General features: G+C 41.6%; 1 protein-coding gene across 43 annotated transcripts in view; it reads left to right on the top strand.

The window, feature by feature from the left end:
• NEDD4L (NEDD4 like E3 ubiquitin protein ligase) overlaps positions 1 to 18,214 on the top strand; it is a 368,857-nt gene that overhangs the window by 196,471 nt on the left and 154,172 nt on the right. For 40 of the 43 annotated variants that reach the window (XM_074022439.1, XM_015439728.4, XM_074022435.1 and 37 more), the window contains 3 exons: positions 9,870 to 9,951; positions 13,334 to 13,372; positions 16,391 to 16,444. In XM_074022439.1, the coding sequence (XP_073878540.1) occupies positions 9,870 to 9,951; positions 13,334 to 13,372; positions 16,391 to 16,444 (175 nt within the window). Of the gene's footprint in view, positions 1 to 1,009; positions 1,131 to 9,869; positions 9,952 to 11,827; positions 12,061 to 13,333; positions 13,373 to 16,390; positions 16,445 to 18,214 lie in introns of those variants that run through there. The other 3 variants (XM_074022443.1, XM_065533746.2, XM_065533750.2) reach the window with 2 other exon arrangements.

The following is an 18,214-nucleotide window of genomic DNA, read 5'->3' as shown; positions in this document are numbered from 1 at the left end:
GGTCTTGCTCTGTCACCTAAGCTGGAGTACAGTGGCATGATCATGGCTCACTACAGCCTCAACCTCCCTGGCCTAAGCAATCCTCTCACCTCAGCCTCTTGAGTAGCTGGGACCATGGGTGTGTGCCACCATGCCTGGCTCAGTTTAAAAAAAAAAAAATTCGTGGAGATAGTGTCTCACTATGTTGCCCAGGCTGGTTTCAAACTACTGAGGTCAAGGGATCCTCCTGGTCTCAGCCTCCCAAAGGGGCGAGATTACAGGCATGAGCCACTGCCTGGTGACCTCATTTGAACTCGATTACCTCTGTGAAGACCCTGTTTCCAAAGAAGGTCACATTCTGAAATACTGGGAGGACATAGTTCCCCATCTTATGAGATAGAGAATGGGTCAAGATGAGCTGTTCCATTCTTTGTTTGTGTTCAGGCCAGTGCCAAGTTCAAGGTCTTTGCTTCAGGGCTTTCCTGGTGCCCCTGGGAATGTATGTCAGCAACAGCTGTGTCACTGAATGGGTGTCACCTGGGGCTGCCTGTTTAGATATTAGAAGCTGCCACATCCCCTGTTAACTCCATGTGAGGGAGGAATCCCTTCCGTCTGACAATTTTGCCTGTGAGAATCAAGTCAGATTTTGCATGTCAACTGAGCTGAGTGTAGAATAAGTTCCCAAGATACTTCTGGCACCATTGTTACTCCCCCACTGAGAAGCCTAGAATGTGTTCAAAGATTGTACAGGAAGGGCTTAGGACAGAGCTCGGCTCATACAAACACTCAGTGGCAAAGAGGTTGATGCTTAAGTACACAGGAAGTGTTTACCAGTGCACGTAATTGTACACCAGTGAGCTCCACCATGCAATTTACTGTCTGTCCGGTACACTGACCCTGTGGGGCCCACTCTCGGTGTGGCACTGCTAACAGGTTTTATTGTTGCTTACTCATTTGAATAGTGTCTCCTTTGGCTAGACCTTTGTCCTGAGCACTGGACACACATAGGTGCTCAGCGGCATCCCTCTCTGCAATGCAAAAGGAATACCGTGTGCCTGTGTATGCCCAGCTCTAGTCCTGGCATCCCAGGAGCATACGATGACAGAAGAAGTGAAGTCCTGGGAACCAGTGACTGCCAGAATTAATTAAAAGTAAGCGTCTTTTTTTCCCTGGTTAGTTAATCCGGGCTGAATTCCCTGAGTAGTTCCTGCCATTAGAACTTGCTCTCTTTTTCAGTTAGACACAGCTCAGTGTTGCCTCCATTTTGACATCATGATCATAGTTCCTGGGCTTGGCCAGAACTGTTTTCTTTTTGATCGCAAGGACATGGGTGAGACTGGTCAAGGAATTGACTTTCAGGGTTCCAAGGGAATAATTAGTTCAGAAGTCTGTCCCTATACTTGTTTTCCAGTGCAATCTGTGTCTCTGTGGGTGTTTTTTGTTTTTGTTTTTGTTTTTGTTTTTAAGGCTGTGTACTTTATAAATTGGAAATAGAAGGAGCCAATTTATTACAAAAAGAATAAAATATAATTAAACAATTAAAAGTATGTGTGTATAGCCGGGCATGGTGGCTCACATCTGTAATCCCAGCTACTTGGGAGGCTGAGGCAGGAGAATCGCTTGAACCCGGGAGGCAGAGGTCGCAGTGAACCGAGATTGTGCCACTGCACTCCAGCCTGGGCGAGAGAGTGAGACTCCATCTCAAAAATAAATAAAAATAAAAATAAAAATGTGTCTTTGGCCAAGTGTAGGGGCTCACACCTGTGATCCCAGCAGTTTGGGAGGCAGAGACAGGAAGATCGCCTGAGGCTAGGAGTTTGAGACCAACCTGGGCAACATAGTGAGACCTCGTCCCTACAAAACATTTTTAAAATTTAGCCAGGCATGATGGTGCATGTCTGTAGTCCCAGCTACTCAGGAGGCTGAGGTGGGAGGATTGTTTGAGCCTAGGAGGTTGAGGCTGCAGTGAGCCATGATCTTGCCACTGCACTCCAGCCTGGGTGACAGAGCAAGACCCTGTCTCAAAAAAAAAAAAAAGAAAAGAAAAAAAAAGAGAATGTTTTATGAAGTGCTGGTTGGCTTAACGTTTCTTCTTCTAACCATGAGGGAAGTAGGTGGGCTGTTCTGGTCACTCAGTGTCCTCCCAGACTCACTCTTGAGAGGAAACATTCACTGACTGACGTGATTGTATCTTGGAATTTTTTTCTTTGCCTCTTGGTTTCACAGCCATTCCTTTTCTTTCACACATCCATGAAAGGGAGGCTGTAAGATCCTCCTTGTCAGGGTTGTTGTAGGGATGAGCGATGATGTCTGTGAGGCACCAGGCACGGTGCTGGCACCCAGAAGCTGCTTAACGATCCTGGAAGTTATGACCATTGCTCATAGTTTTTCCTACATTTCAGATCATCCTTAAATAATTGTCATTGGCTGGGCGCTGCAGCTCACGCTTGTAATCCCAGCACTTTGGGAGGCCACGGTGGACGGATCACCTGAGGTCATGAGTTCAAGACTAGCCTAACCAACATGGAGAAACCCTGTCTCTACTAAAAATACAAAATTAGCCTGGCGTACAGGCGCATGACTGTAATCCCAGCTACTCGGGAGGCTGAGGCAAGAGAATCGCTTGAACCTGGGAGGCAGAGGTTATGGTGAGCCAAGATTGTGCCATTGCACTTCAACCTGGGCACCAAGAGCGAAACTCCATCTCAAATAATAATAATAACAACAACAATAATAATTGTCATTTATCAGCTTCTTTGAGCTCTTAATATATATAGCCAAGTTTCACAAAGGTACAATCTGCATTAGAAACACTGTTGTCCGATTTTGGTTCCTCTGGAGGAGGGGTAGATGGCCTCTTTGTGGGCAGGGTCTGTGTCTGTTTACCTCTATTCCCCGCCCCACACTTTGGTGCCCACCACAGTCCGTTGTGTATGGTGGACACTCCTTGACTATTCGAGGAATAAAATCCATTGTGAAACAGTTTCCAAAAAGGGAACAGTTTTTGTTTCCCTCTTTCCTTATAGCCTTAGGAGTTGCTATCTCTCTTGGCTCTATTATTAATAGCATAAAAGAAAGAGCTGGTTTCTTAACCTCTGGTAGTTGCACATATATGGAGAAAAGGCACAGTAGAATATGCTGGCAATAAAGACAAGTCACAGATTGTCATTTTCTTTGGTGACTGAATGGATATTTCGGTAATTTATAGGTGAAACTTTCCTTTTTGTAACTTCCACTGAACAACATTTTTACTACCAAAAGATAAGGGAACAAATTTTTTTAACAAACTATTTAAGCTTAAATATTTAAATATTTTTATTAGTCACCACATATTAGCAAAGTACATATTTTATTAGCACATATTTTATTAGTCAACACATGTATACACAGCTCTGATGATCTCTATGTAGATGCCTACATAGATAGCTATATAGTTATCATCAGAGCTATGTATATATGTGTTAGAGATAGATGCACATACAGTTGCTCCCTGGCTCCCAGGGGTCTCTGTGACCCAACCAAGGTTGGGACCCTCAAGTGACTAGTTATGGATGGCAAGGGGGCTGCAAGGCCAGAGTTGGTCCTGGCTAGAGATTTCAAGACTTGAGTGGCTGGGAAGGTTTTAGAATGCAGGTAAACCACTAGTTGCTCCAAACAACAAAACCATCATAACGGAAGTATCCAAAAGTGTGTTTTGCCGGCAGCTTCAGAGACTATGCCTGAGCAATAAAGTTTAATGTATTTTTTAGCTGCTTAGGTGAAGAATGCATTTGACTGTAATCTAAACCATTAATCTCTTATATTTGCTGGAAAATTGTACATACTTAATAGTGGCTCATTGCCAGTATTGGTGATTAGTGATGTATTTTAAAATACGCTTCTGCCTTTCAGTAAATCTTGGGCTGAAAGATATGTACATTTTGTTTTCAAAAATTTTCAGTAGTCATCTACTTAAGTCAATTTTCTGGGCAAACAAAATATTTGAAGCCCTTTAGGGTTTGTTATTGAGATGTGGGCTGGCCATGAAATTACAGGGTTCAGTACCTCATTTAAGTGTAACTATTATTAGTTTTTTTGTACCTTTTTTACACTCATAAAAGTAGTACTTGCTCACAGTAGAAACTTAATACAAACCATAAATGACAAAATAATTTGTAAACATCATCTAGAGAGAATGACTATTAACATTTTAGCCTTCTTTTCCTTAATTACTTTCATATATATGTATATTTGAATTAATCACATTTTTAGATCCTGCTTATTTCTTAATGTTATGCCATGATTTTCTCTTATGTTAAAATATTATTAGAAAACATGGTTTTAGTGGTTTATAATATTCTAGTATATGATTGTACCATAATTTATTTAATTGTTTCCCAATTATTGGCCTGGAAGTTTGCTTCTAATTTTTTCTTATTATATATGATGCTGTAATGAGTATCTTTTACCAGTAAATATTTTCCTGCCTCTCTGGTAAAGATTCCTTCTTTGGGATTCCTTCTTCGGGATTAATCCTTAGAAATAAATTTGATGAATCAAAGGGGGTCCACTCTTTGAATGCTTCTGATACTTTTGCCATGTTGTTTCCCAGAAAAGTTGTAATAATTATTCCTTCCAGTAGCAGAGTGTTAAATGTCTGCCTCTCTTTAGAAAGTATTACCTTTTTTTCAATCTTTGACAATTTGTTAGATAAAAACTTCAGTTTCAGTATTATTGCATGTATTCATGTATATTTTTCTTCTCACACATTCTAGATTTTTTCTATATTGTTTATAAATGTTTTGTAACTGTTAATTGCTTTATTGAGGATATACATTATTATGTAACACTTGATGGTAACAGTAGAAGTGGAAAAGAATGAGGAAACCTTCAACAAAACAAGTTGTCATGAACAAACTGGGTTTTGCAGTGCAACTTTCTCTGGGTTAGCTAAATCTTCAGTGTGTCAGGTAGTCGAAAGAAATTTGCTGTATGGTGCTGTGAAATACGCTGCATCCATGAGCCCTCTGCTCTTTCCCCACAGGGAGCAAAGACACAGTCTTTGTGCAAGCGGTCCCAGCGCTGTATTGAGCATCTTCCTCTTACCGCAAAGAATTATTGCTTCCTTTGGTTAAGGTTGGGATGCCCCTCAGGAGGCACAGTTGAAAAATGAAGACCTTTCTCGTTGTTCTTCTGATATCCAAGTATCTTGCAGGAACACCTCTATAGCAGGTAGACAAGGCAGGGTGGCATTGCAATCTGGCTGCAGACTGAGTGTAATCCCCTTTGACGTTTTGCCCCTTGGAGGCAACTCCTGCCCTCCCCTCTCCCCTTACGACCCTGCCCCCTTAAAATATGTGGAGCTCAGCAGACTGTTTATGCTGATAAAAATGAGCAAAGAATAGGCGTGAAGGAACATGGAACACTTCAGTGAATCAAATGGAGAGGGTTAAGCATTACCCCAGTAATGATTGGGCAGGAGGACTGTCCTTGTGGAGTGTGTCCCAAAAGGGATGAGCAATGGAGCAAACCCAGAAAATCTCATTCTCAACTCTCCCTGACAGATGACCTCGTCTGCACTGTCTTTTGCTTCATGGTGATGAAGGTGGAATAAGACCCTTGAAGAATATTTCCATCTCTGAATTCTTTAAACCCACTTGAGATCAGTGCAGTCCTGCAGTCTCTCTATTAGAACTGGAGCAGAGGCCCAGAGGAGAGAACTGAATTTTCAGCACTGGATTCCATGTTGAGAATGAAAGAGACAATAATTGAAAAGCTTTTCTTTTGGAAATTTTGCAAAATCAGAGTGGGTTTTTGACCAGGATTTCTTGGTGACCTCTCCTGAGAGAGCAGGTTCCTGAGGATTTCCTGCTGAGTATCTTGGCATCTGTCAGACTCCTTATGACTTCATTTTAGTTCAGGGAGTCTGTTTCCTAGCCATTGATTTCATGCACAGTTCCTGGCATGTCTCATATCTCTAAAGCGATGTCACCCTTGTATTTTTTTTTCAGATGTAATCTTTTATGTGACAGTGAGGTGTCTTACTTGTAAGTAAACAGCTATAACCTCCCAAGTGGTTTTTCTTCTGGATTTTATTTACTCAGTGAAAAATACTGAGGAACCTGAGATCCTTCCGGGTGCATTTTGGTGTCTGCCCAACCTTGACGTGGATTTGGAGGCCAGGCTCAAGGCTCAAACTTCTTGTTGGAATAGCACTAAATCATTAGGATCTCCTGAGAACAGACAGTACCGGCCATCATTATTTGGTAGGCCCTTGCGCACTTACACACAAATGCATCGTCATGAACGTGGAGCAGAAGAGATTCTAGGGCTCCGTGTGTAACGGCATAATTTGTCAAGAGGCCCAAGACCTGGAGCTGGCATGGACTCCCTCTCCTCCTGACCCAACCCACCTACCTGCCAAGACCTGGAGTTGGCATGGACTCCCTCTCCTCCTGACCCAACCCACCTACCTGCCACATCAGTTGGCCACCTTGTTCTTTTGAGTCCACCTTTGGATGAGCAGTCAATCCTTTTTGATTTATGCCACCTCTCCATTCAGAGCTTTCTTACTCTTGGGCACAGAGGCCTTCCAACGGGTCTCGCTGCTTGCTGTCTTACCTCCTTCTAATGAATATGATCATGATTCTTCTGTATTTAGACAACTCCACAATGAGGATGATGATGGTGGCAGCTAACATTTATGTGTGTATGTATGTATTTAGAGACGGATTCTGACTCTGTTGCCCAGGTGCAGTGGTGTAATCTTGGCTCACTGCAACCTCCGCCTCCTGGATTCAAGCGATTCTCATGTTTCAGCTCCCCAAGTAGCTGGGACTACAGATGCATGCCACCACACCCAGCTAATTTTTGTATTTTTAGTAGAGACAAGGTTTTACCATGTTGGCCAGGCTGGTCCAGAACTTCTGACCTCAAGTGATCTGCCCACCTTGGCCTCCCAAAGTGCTGAGATTACAGGCGCCTGCTTCCACGCCCAGCCAGCAACTAGCATTTATTAAGTGCTGACTATACTCCTGTCAAGCACTATTATAATTTGTCTTTCCAATGGCCTTTTTATAAGGGAAGTACCACTATTATACCCATTATGTAGATGGTAAAACTGAGGCACAGAAAGGCTATGTAAGTTTCCCAAAGTCATGTACTAATTGATGAAGAGCCAGGGTTTGAGCTCTGCAGGAATAGCAGACTCCTTGTGGCCATTGAGCCGGGACTCCCTCTCCAGCTGCCTTTTCTCCCTGAGCCCTCCTGACCACAGCCATGCCAGGCTTTTTAATGTTCGGAACCCCAACTCCAGCCAATCACTGGACCTCTGCCTGTGATCTTTCTGCCTCGTGCCTCCCGGTTCTGTGTGTGCCTTCAGACTCCTATCTGGCAGTGGTATCTGGATGGACCAGTGCATAGAAATCACATGAGACACTCCATAAATGTAGACTCCTAGGTCCTGACCCCGGAGATTCTGATTAGCAGATCTGAGGTAGGGCCAGGTGCCCGGATTTGCACAGGAAGTCAGGGACCCCTGCTGCTGACTGCTGTTTTCCCGGATGCTTGGCACGCTCTGTCACAATCATGTTTTCATTCCTCTGTGCTCCATTCAAATGGGTAGGGCCAGTGTCTTTTGTTTCTGTAACCTGTCTCTTTTCTTGGCATATAGTAGGCACTCAGGAAATAGAAGGTTGCTTGAATCCTAGTACCAGTTTACTGTCTCCTTGGAAAGGCTGAAAGGAAAAATATGATGTCTAAGCAGCTTCACTAAGAGAAAACAAAAAGTTTGTAAAATAGAATTTGCCTCCTAATCTACGTGTTCTCGCACAGCATTGAGCTTCCTAGAGAGTCATATTCATGCTAGCCCTGAGTTGTATCAACAGCAGCCCCTAGAATGGTAACTTGATGGCACAAATGAATTTTGGTGAGCTTCATTGTGAGTAAGATTCCCAGTGTGACCATCTCTACCCAGATCCTGTGGGACCTCCATATGAATAATGAGGAGGCGTGGAATATGTAGCATGCTGCAGTTGCCTGGCACCCAGTGTGTACTGTGAGGTCATCAGTGTCAAATCAGTCATTGTAGCAAGAGTTTGGAGTCAAAAGGAGCAACAGAGAACCTCAAACATCTCCTAAGAGAGGAAGCAAAGAACAGTTACCTTGGCTGTCATTTATGGGGCTTTTGTATTGTATGTTTGGAATGGTGCTGGGTACTAGTATTAATACATGATTTTCTCTGGTCTTTGCAAAACCTGCCTGAGTTAGGAATTGTCATTCCCATTTCATTCATGAGCAGTCTGAAGTTAAGAGTAGTTAAGTACCAGCTGAAAGGGAGGAGGAGCCTGAGAGCAATCTGGGCACCCGTTTCCCCCCTCCTCTTATTGATGAATAAATGAATGAGACAGGGTCTGACTCTGTCGCCCATCCTGGAGTGCAGTGGCACGATCTCGGCCCACTGCAGCCTCCACCTCCCAGGCTCAAGCAATCCTCCCACCTCAGCCTCTGTAGTGACTGTGACTACAGGTGCATGACACCACACGCAGCTAAAATTTTTTTATTTTTTTGTAGAGATAGGGTTTCGCCATGTTGCCCAGGCTGGTCTTGAACCCCTGGGTTCAAGCGATCTGCCTGCCTCAGCTTCCCAAATGGTTGAGACTGCAGGCGTGAGCCACTGCGCCCAGCCCTCTCCTTCCCTTGAGCTTACATCCTACTGTCCTGTAGCCAGCTCCAAGACGTTGGCCTTTGGTTCTGTCTTCAGGCTGAACTCTATTTCAGGAAGTTTCTTAGTCGATCTTTCATAGAGTTGATCATACCTTAGTACCTACCTGGATGAGCACTCAAGATGTTACGTATTCCCACCTGACTTCTTTATTACTGCTGGAAGATATGGTGTCCCACACCCAAGGATCCCACCCACAGTCCCCAGCTGCATGTGTCAATTACTGTGAGCTATTCAAGGGATACAGACTGAGGTAAATGAACCACCAGTGGAAGAATGTGGATGTTTTATTACAGGAAATGCTTAGCTCTTTATTGCAGTTATGTAATAGCCGGCAATCATGATAGCTGAGAGGCATAAAAATGAGAGGTAGCAGCAGAGTTTATGGCATTCTTTATAACTGGGGATTCTGTATGTGCATGTGTGTGCGTTCTGCATGCATCTCCACAGCACATTCTCTGGAGGTAACATGACCATCAGGCCTTGAGCTCTTTTATAAGCAACAGATTGTGGCTGGACATTGAAAATTTAGTTTCTGTAGCTAGAAAATACTCTTTTCAAATGCCATCTAGAACAGTAGTTATCCGAGTGTGGTTCCTGGGTCAGGAGCCTTGGCATCAGTGGGAACGTGTCAGGAATGCAGATTCTTGGGTTCTACCTCGGACTGAATTCAGATTTTGGAGTGGGGCCCAGTTATCTGTGTTTTAATCACCCCCTCCATCAGGTGAATCTGATATGCTGAAGGCTGAGCCTCACTCCCCTGGAAAGTGACTCCTGTAAAATGGCAGGTGTTGGGTCATGTGGACAGTGGCTGTTTTACCTCCACTAATTACCTAGACGCTAGGAATAAGAATATGGATAAGACCTAAACTAAATTTTCTAGCTGAATTTTGTAAAGTCTGAACAAAATCTGTGTGCCTTTTAATCTTTCTTGTAATCTTTTCAGAATCTGTCTTTAAAATTATATATATTTTTTGGCTTCTAAGTAAACATTATTGACACTGGTTTTGATAGGAACTTTACTCCAAGTGTATTGACTTAGTAGATATGTTAAAAAGGTTATTGCTTAGTTTGTGGAAATAATACAAGCTGAGACTTTAACTGATATTTGCATTTTCATTTAGGTTCCACTGTTTTCTCTTTTGAATGAAAAGTATAATCCTATTAAATCTGAAATATTTTCTTACAGTGATCCGTACGTGAAACTTTCATTGTACGTAGCAGATGAGAATAGAGAACTTGCTTTGGTCCAGACAAAAACAATTAAAAAGGTAGGTGTCGATTTTAACCAAACTTCATTTAAGTCATAATTTAATCCAATTATGCACAGTCATGTGCTGCATAACGCCCTTTTGGGTCAAGGATGGAGTACTTACACAGTGATAGTCCCATGAGATTATAATGGAGCTGCCGTATACAAGTGCATCACTTTTATCTTTTTTCTTTTCTTTTTTTGAGATGGAGTCTCACTCTGTTGCCCAGGCTGGTGTGCAATGGCACGATCTCAGCTCACTGCAACCTCCACCTCCTTGGTTGAAGTGATTCTCCTGCCTCAGCCTCCCGAATAGCAGAGATTACAGGCTCCCACCACCATGCCTGGCCAATTTTTTTTTTTTTTTTTTTTTTAGTAGAGATGGAGTTTCACCATGTTAGCCAGACTGGCCTTGAACTCCTGACCTCAGATGATCCACCTGCTTCGGCCTCCCAAAGTGCTGGGATTACAGGCATAAGCCACTGTGCCCAGCCCACTTTTTATCTTTTATACCGTATTTTCATTTTAAGCATCTTTCAGTATTAAATCTAGAAGTTTTCCAAGACTTTTCAGTACTAACCCAAGATAGCGATTCAGGTTTTTACTTAAATGCCTACAAAAACAGTATCCTAAAAATGTCATAAGTTGTAACATTTTTTCTTGCACAGAATACAGCAAAAACAAGGATTTGTTTTTGTCTTTGTATGTTTCACAAAGAAACTTAAAGTAATTTAAAATACATTTAATGAAATGGAGCTGTTTGTGGAATTGGTAGGCACATGAGGAATAGTTTAACTTGAAACAACTACTTCTAAAGGAAGCAAAATACTTGGTTAGCTACATGGAAACAGAGAAAATATATTAATAATAAAGCTATACATGTATGTATATATCTTATTTTCCTAATTTTTATGTACATGATTTCATTAAAAATTTGTTTCCATAGGTATGTCTTTTAGTTATTTTTTATTTATTTTGAGAGGGAGTGTCACTCTGTCACCCAGGCTGGAGTGCAGTGGCACAATCTCGGCTCACCGCAACCTTTGCCTCCCACATTCAAGTGATTCTCCTGCCTCAGCTTCCTGAGTAGCTGGGATTATAAGTGTGCACCACTATGCCCGGCTAGTTTTTGTATTTTTAGTAGAGGCGGGGTTTTGCCATGTTGGCCAGGCTGGTCTGGTCTGGAACTCCTGACCCCAGGTGATCCGCCCGCCATAGCCTCCCAAGTGCTGGGAATACAGACGTGAGCCACCATGCCTGGCTGATAAGTACGTCTTAATTTGCCTATCTGCCTGTATTCATAGACATACGTAGTATATATATGTAAATATTTTTACCCTATATTTGGAGGCTTTATTCAAGATGCATGTTCTCTATTTAAAATACTTGGCTGGGTGCGGTGGCTGGTGGCTCTAATTCTAGCACTTTTGGAGGCCGAGGCTGGCAGATCAATTGAGCCTGGGAGGTTGAGGTTGCAGTGAGCCGTAATCATGCCACTGCACTCCAGACTGGGCGACAGAATGAGACCCTGTCTCAAAAAAAAAAAAAAAAAAAACTCAATAAAACAAAACAAACCCCTTTCATCTGTGCTTTAGTATTATTCATGGGTTACTATGATTTTTTTTCCTTACCACCTTTAGAGGCGGGTGCTCAGGTAGTCTAACACTTTGCTGAACATTTTCTGGACAGCATGAGTGCTTCAAAAAAATTGTAACTGTCTTGCTGCCATGCAGGCGGCCAGGTCCTTTTGTGTAAGGAACCATAACTGCAGTGTGTCCTCCACTTGGCATTGGGACTGGCATTAAAAATCTGTTTTGCAAACAGGAGCCAGTATTTTGATTAGCAGGGAGGATGCCTGCGAGGGACGGAGGCCATTGTTCCCTGTGTTAGGCGTTGTTGCTGGTTCAGTTTCTAGGCGAGTGGGGGCTGTCTAGAAGGCTCACCAGGAAGGCAGCTGGGAAACTTGATTGCCTGCTGGATACGGAGCCAGGACCAAAGCCGGTGGTGATTGGGGCTATTGCAATGTATTTCCTTTGAAAGGGAGGTCCTCCTTCTCCCTCCCTTTCCACGGTTGAGGGTGTAGCCCCGTAGCTGGGTTTGCTCTGCTTCTCCTGCTGCCCACCTCCTGGTTCGTATGCCTCTGCTGCATTCGTCATCCTCCTCTCCTTGTGGTGTTGTGACTGGTTGGTTCTTCGTTCGTTTTGTGCTCTCCTGTCTTGTTGCTTTCCTCGCCTGTCATTTCCCATGTGCATTTCCAGGAAGCTACCCTCCGGGACTGCAGCCTGAGGCAGGCCAGGCCTGCTGCTCTACTCCCCTCCCCTCCCCTCGCTCATTACCATCCTTGGCTTCATTCACACAGGAGAAAAGCATGAACCCCATTATTTAGGATTGAATTCACTGTGGAGTTGTGGGTGGGGAAAGTGCTGAATTTTTTAAAAAGCCGGTTCAGTGTTGTGTGAGCTCTGTGTTTCCTATTTTTATGTTGCAATCTATTGATTTTTTTTCATCTCCCTGAACTGATCTATTAAAGGAAATAGATTGATGAAGATAAGTATCATTTTGACTAAAAATATCCGTCGCTGTTGGTGAAGTGATTTTTTCAGTCTCCGATTTTTACATACAATTTTTAAGAGCTGTGTTTAAGAGGCTTATGCATGTGCAGATGCACAAACACACATGTACAGTCTTCCTTCCTAGAACGTGCGTCGTCTTAGTTTTGGGGGATATCTGGCAGTCCTTTCTTCCGTGCTGAGGACAAAGGTATCCTTGCCATCTCCTTGTGAGATGTATATTTAAGGAGATAGAAAGATGAACAGATGGATGAATGAAGAGGAAGACTAAAGACAAGTAGTTTTTAACCTTGTTATTTTTGGAGAAAAAAAAATAATACACTTTTGGTTTATATTTGGTCTTTTTTTTTTCTTGTTATAAAATCTGATCCTCAGTATTGCTCTCTATAAAATGTTAAGATTTCAATATTTATATAAACAATGAACATGTTCAACTTTCCCCCACCTGCTTCATGACTCTGCAAAACAGATTTGTAGCAGGTAGAGGGAAGTCAACAAAGTTCATTTCCTTCTTGGTAGAATAATCATATCAATGCTAATTTCTTGAAGGAATTTTTTAGATTTTCACAAGGACTCTTTCCAAGCCTCTGATGTTTTTCCTTCTGGTGATAGCAGCAGTTTAAGGTTTCGTATCTATGAAGCATCTGTTTCATAAATACATTCCCTCCCCCTCCAGTTTGGTTTATATGCTAGTCTCAAATAATTGACTAAATGCTTCTCTTAGCTTTCTTTAATCAAAAAAATGTTTAAGCAAATATGTAGACTGTATTATACTAGTAACTGCTAATGTTTGAAAGCCTAAAAGATACTACAAGATAATTTCTTTTCCAGACGCTGAACCCAAAATGGAATGAAGAATTTTATTTCAGGGTAAGTTTTTCGTTGTTTGGTAATAATTGTTATTGATACGTCCAGGTTGACTATCACAGTCAGTTCATCTTGAGGAAAAGCTCTTAAATTTTTAATGAGAAATTCCTTTTAGGATGGAAAAATAGGTAGCCTCCTAATGTGTCCCAAAATTTGAAAGACTAGAAGTAGTGGTCACATAATCCGGACTTGTTTCATTGAGGAGTGTTTTGGAGATGTCAAAAGAAAATTATCCAAACACCATGTTTCATCTTTTGAACTCAAACCTCTAAGAAACAAGATAAAATATCATTTATGGGAACGGTTTAATTCTGTGAGATGGGTTATGAAATATTTTAGAGTAAAACACTAGAGGCAACATGATTAAAAAGAAACATAAAACTTACCAATTATGTTCTAGTTAGGAAAATTTTGGTAATTGAAATATTGAGTGCATATATATGTGTATAATATAAAATTACTTCTGGAATCGAAATATGGTGGAATTAGGTAAGATTTCCTCAACCTTTTATATTTAATATTTAGAATAGGTATATGTCAAAATGACTGAAATATGTGAATTAGCAGAGATTTCTGCTTATTGAGCATTTGTGGTTGCTGTGTTTTACTACTGAAATTTTGGAAATATTAGACTGCTCAGCTATTTAATTGAAAGAAAGGGCTTTCTCTTCAAAACGAAGGTACCTTAATTATATAGTGGTGATATTAAAAACTGCTTGCCTCCAGAAATAATGCAGGTCTTCTGATTAGTGCAGATTTCCAAAGGCCAATATTGCCATGAGGTCCATTATAATTGGTCCTGATTTCTTCCTCTCAATCGCAGTAGTATTTTTTGTGCTCCAAACTTAGACTACTACATACAGCATCTGCTTTCTATTATGTTCAGAGCTGAAATATGGCACGGATATTTTCATACTTGGTGAAATCCTATGTACAGCCTCTACCAGATGTATTTGAAATTACCCTGTGGAGGACTGAAAAAGAAAGCTAATAGGGGCTGATAGATGCTCTTGGCCTTTAGTTAACTCTCAAATACAGCTTTCCACTTGTGAACCTCTAAAGTGTTTAGACTCCTTTCAGTGGAACACTGGCCACAATTACATAAATGTTAGTACATCCCATACTTTTTTCAACTAATCTTGGCAGTAGGCACATTTAAGTTTTATTTTTGTTAGTTTTTCTTAAGGTTTTTTTTGTTTGTTTTGTTTTGTTTTTTTGAGATGGAGTCTCACTTTGTCACCAGGCTGGAGTGCAGTGGCGCGATCTCAGCTCACTGCAACTTCTGCCTCCTGGGTTCAAGTGATTCTCCTGCCTCACTTGAGTAGCTGGGACTATAGGCATGTACCACCACGCCCGGCTAATTTTTGTATTTTTAGTAGAGACAAGGTTTCACCACGTTGGCCAGGATGGTCTCGATCTCCTGACCTCGTGATCCACCCGCCTCGGCCTCCCAAAGTGCTGGGATTACAGGTTCTTAACATCTTTATATTTATTCATTTTATAAATCTTTATTGGGTGCCTACCATGTGCTAGCTCCTGCCTGTAGCCTGTGGTCGCATTAGTGAGCAGTGCGACCCTTCATAGAGCTTCTAAACAGAGGGCAAACTCCGTCTGCTTGTTCTGTCGCCAGGCTGCAGGCAGACCACAGGACCAGAAGCACAAGTTGAGCTACCTGTGCTTGTATGGTCAAGTGTTATTTCATGGGTTCTCCACCATGAAGCAGCGAGGGCCTAGGTCACCTCTCTGGCTTTACCATTTAGAGCCTTAGTGACCCTGGAAAGGCCACCTGAGGACTCTCAGTCTCCCTGGGATCCTTTATCTCTTACATAGGAGAGAGAATGCTTGCTTGGAAGGGTTGTTTCCAGGATTTGCATGCAATTATGTAAATGAGAACATGTAGCTCTATGTCACACACATGGTTGGTGCTTAGTAAATGATACCTGAGTTTGGAAGATGATATGGGCCATTTTGGTGAGGTTTTGGTAAAGAAAAGGAAGCAAAAAGATATTGAAAGCCCAGTAGCTCTGACACTGCCCCACAGTTCCAGGTCTGTCTCATGGTTCACAGCCTAGGCTCTGGAGACAGGCAGGACAGACCTAGTGCAGGTCCTGGTTGCCCTACACATTGGCTGTGGGCTCATGGGCAAGTTACTTCACTGAACCTCAGGGTCTCGGCTCCTCATTTATAAAATTGCGTGATAGTTATATACCGTAGGATTGCTGTGAAGATTAAAGGAGATCATAGATTGTTGATATCCAGTAACAAGACAGTGCCTAAAAAATAAGCACACAGGCTGGGCACAGTGGCTCATGCCTGTAATCCCAGCACTTTGAGAGGCCAAGGCATGCAAATAGCTTGAGCCCAGGAGTTCAAAACCAGCCTGGGGAACATGGTGAAACCTCATCTCTACAAAAAAATACAAAAATTAGCCAGGCATGGTAGTCCAGGCTACTCAGGAGAGTGAAGCAGGAGGATCAATTGAGCCTGGAAGGTTGAGGCTGCAGTGAGCCATGATCATGCCACTGCAGACCAGCCTGGGCAACAAAACAAGACCCTGTCTCTGTCTGTCTGTCTGTCTGTCTCTCTCTCTCTACACAGACACACACACACACTTGTAAGCTATTACAATCTTCTTCATTATTTTTATCATTACTATTACTGCTATCAGGCCTAAGAAATATCCTCAGGAATAGACATTTTTTGATCTACAGTCATGAGAATGCCTTGTATAGAGGTTAGGAACTCTTTAAAGCTATTTACAACTATCCTTTCTTATTTTAGAAAAACAGCTAAGAGTCTTTTCTTCTTTGCTATGCCTAAATTCGGGGCAGTATAATATAGAAATCAGTAATAGGAAATTTGATTTAATACACATAGAATTTCCAGAACAGTAGGATAATTGTTCACATTATACAATTGAGCTGGGCTCATTGTAAAGCAGTATTTTATTCTTTCTGTTCCTTACATCGCTATTCGAATGATTCCTGCTCATTTAAAAAACACTATTTATGTTCCTTATAGGTAAACCCATCTAATCACAGACTCCTATTTGAAGTATTTGACGAAAATAGACTGGTAAGTGGATGCCTGTATTTGAATTTTGCTTCATTTTGTATTAACTGGATTTTCAGAGCAGCATCTTTAAAACTTTTGTTTATGTTGCACTTATGACAGTATATGTGCCCAAAAAGAAGACTGTTTTTGTCCCACTACTAGTTTGACGTTCAAAATCCTAACAAATACTTCTATGTTGCTAGGATACAAAATGTATTTGTGTGTGTGTGTGTGTATTTTTATTGCAGTTAATGTTAACGAAAGTCACTGGTGATAGTATCAGTCCGTATGCTCATGCTCTAATGTTGGGAGTACAGAACGGTAGGCAGATCTCTAAAGAGGCCATCAAGAATGTAAACAAACTTTACTCAGCTTTTAAATGAAAGCCAGACCCTAATATTGGGATGCATTCAGTAGCAAATCTATGGTAATTCTCTCTGGAAAAATAACAATCTAATTAATCGTGTATAGCAAAAAGTGAATCTACATTTAGCAGGTAAAGTCAAGCTGTATTTTAAAAGTGGTTGCTTTCTCAAGAGAGAACCTTAGAACGTACCTTTACAGAACCAAAGATATGCCTGAGGCATATAACACATATAAAGTAACATTTTATATATAGATTGATATATATATAATATGTTTATGAAGATCGATACATAAATAACTGATATAATTACGATTTCATTTTGTTTTTATTTTTTATTTTTTTTAGAGAAAGGGTCTCCCTCTGTCACCCAGGTTGGAGTGCCGTGGTGCAGTCATAGTTCACTGTAACCTCAAACCCTTGGGCTCAAACAGGCCTCCAGGATAACTAGGACTACAGGCATGAGCCACCGTGCCTGGCCAGATTTCATTTTAGAAATGGACTTTATGAAGCACATTTTGCTTTCTTAACTAACTAAAACGTGTACATCAGGTAGCTGTGAACCAGGTGTTCCAACTATGAAAATGAGCACTACCATGTTAAGTCCCTAAGGTACCTTCAGAAGTGACGCTATAATTCAGTGCAGTCAGTCATTCTCAGACTTACCCTCCCTGAAACTTGTATGGTATGTTGACTGGTTCAAAGGTGTTCTTAAGAATCCTTTCTGCAGAATTCAGCTGAAACTCCAGATTTTTTAATAGCTGGATGTTAACAGAATATTTGAACTGGAGGAGCCTCATACAATAACTCATTTAACTCCTGTTCTTCTAGATGAGAAGAACCAGGTCTAGAGCCTTTACATAAACACTTCAGTCAGTGGAGGTGCCAGAGGCTGACCTGCTGGCCTCCTAAGTCCCAGCCCAGTGGTGGTTTGATTGGTATTATTCTCCAAAAGAGAAAACAGATTCTGGCCTACCATCCTAGTATATTTTCCATTAAAGTAAGGGATGTTGGGTGATGAACAATCCTACAGTGTAACTAAACCACTTTTGTTGTATGCATAAAAGTACTTTCTTGTGAGATTGAATGAGAGATTCTGCTGAGGGTGCAGTTCTTGTCTCTCCATCTCTCATCCAGTGAGGACCAAGTGAGTTAGGCAGTATTGAGTAGTACAGCAGTACGTTCCTGGAGACACGGGTGTGTCTGTAGACTAATCCTTATTCTCCAATTATTGAGTATAATATCTCTTCTTTAACATGAGGAAGGGGTCAAATTTGAGGAAAAACGGCTTCTTGTTTGATGTGTTTTAGTTCATTATTTTCTTCTGTTAAGAGAAATTTACTGTTAAAAAATTGTTTCCCATTTCCGTATCTGAAATAATGACTGTAGTTGAGGTGATCTTGCCCTGGGTCTGAAATTATGCTTCC

Source organism: Macaca fascicularis, chromosome 18 (genome assembly GCF_037993035.2).
Source record: "Macaca fascicularis isolate 582-1 chromosome 18, T2T-MFA8v1.1".
In the NCBI taxonomy this organism is placed as follows: Eukaryota; Metazoa; Chordata; class Mammalia; order Primates; family Cercopithecidae; genus Macaca; species Macaca fascicularis.
Note: the sequence above shows the minus strand (reverse complement) of the source record. Positions and strands in the feature narration are given on the sequence as shown.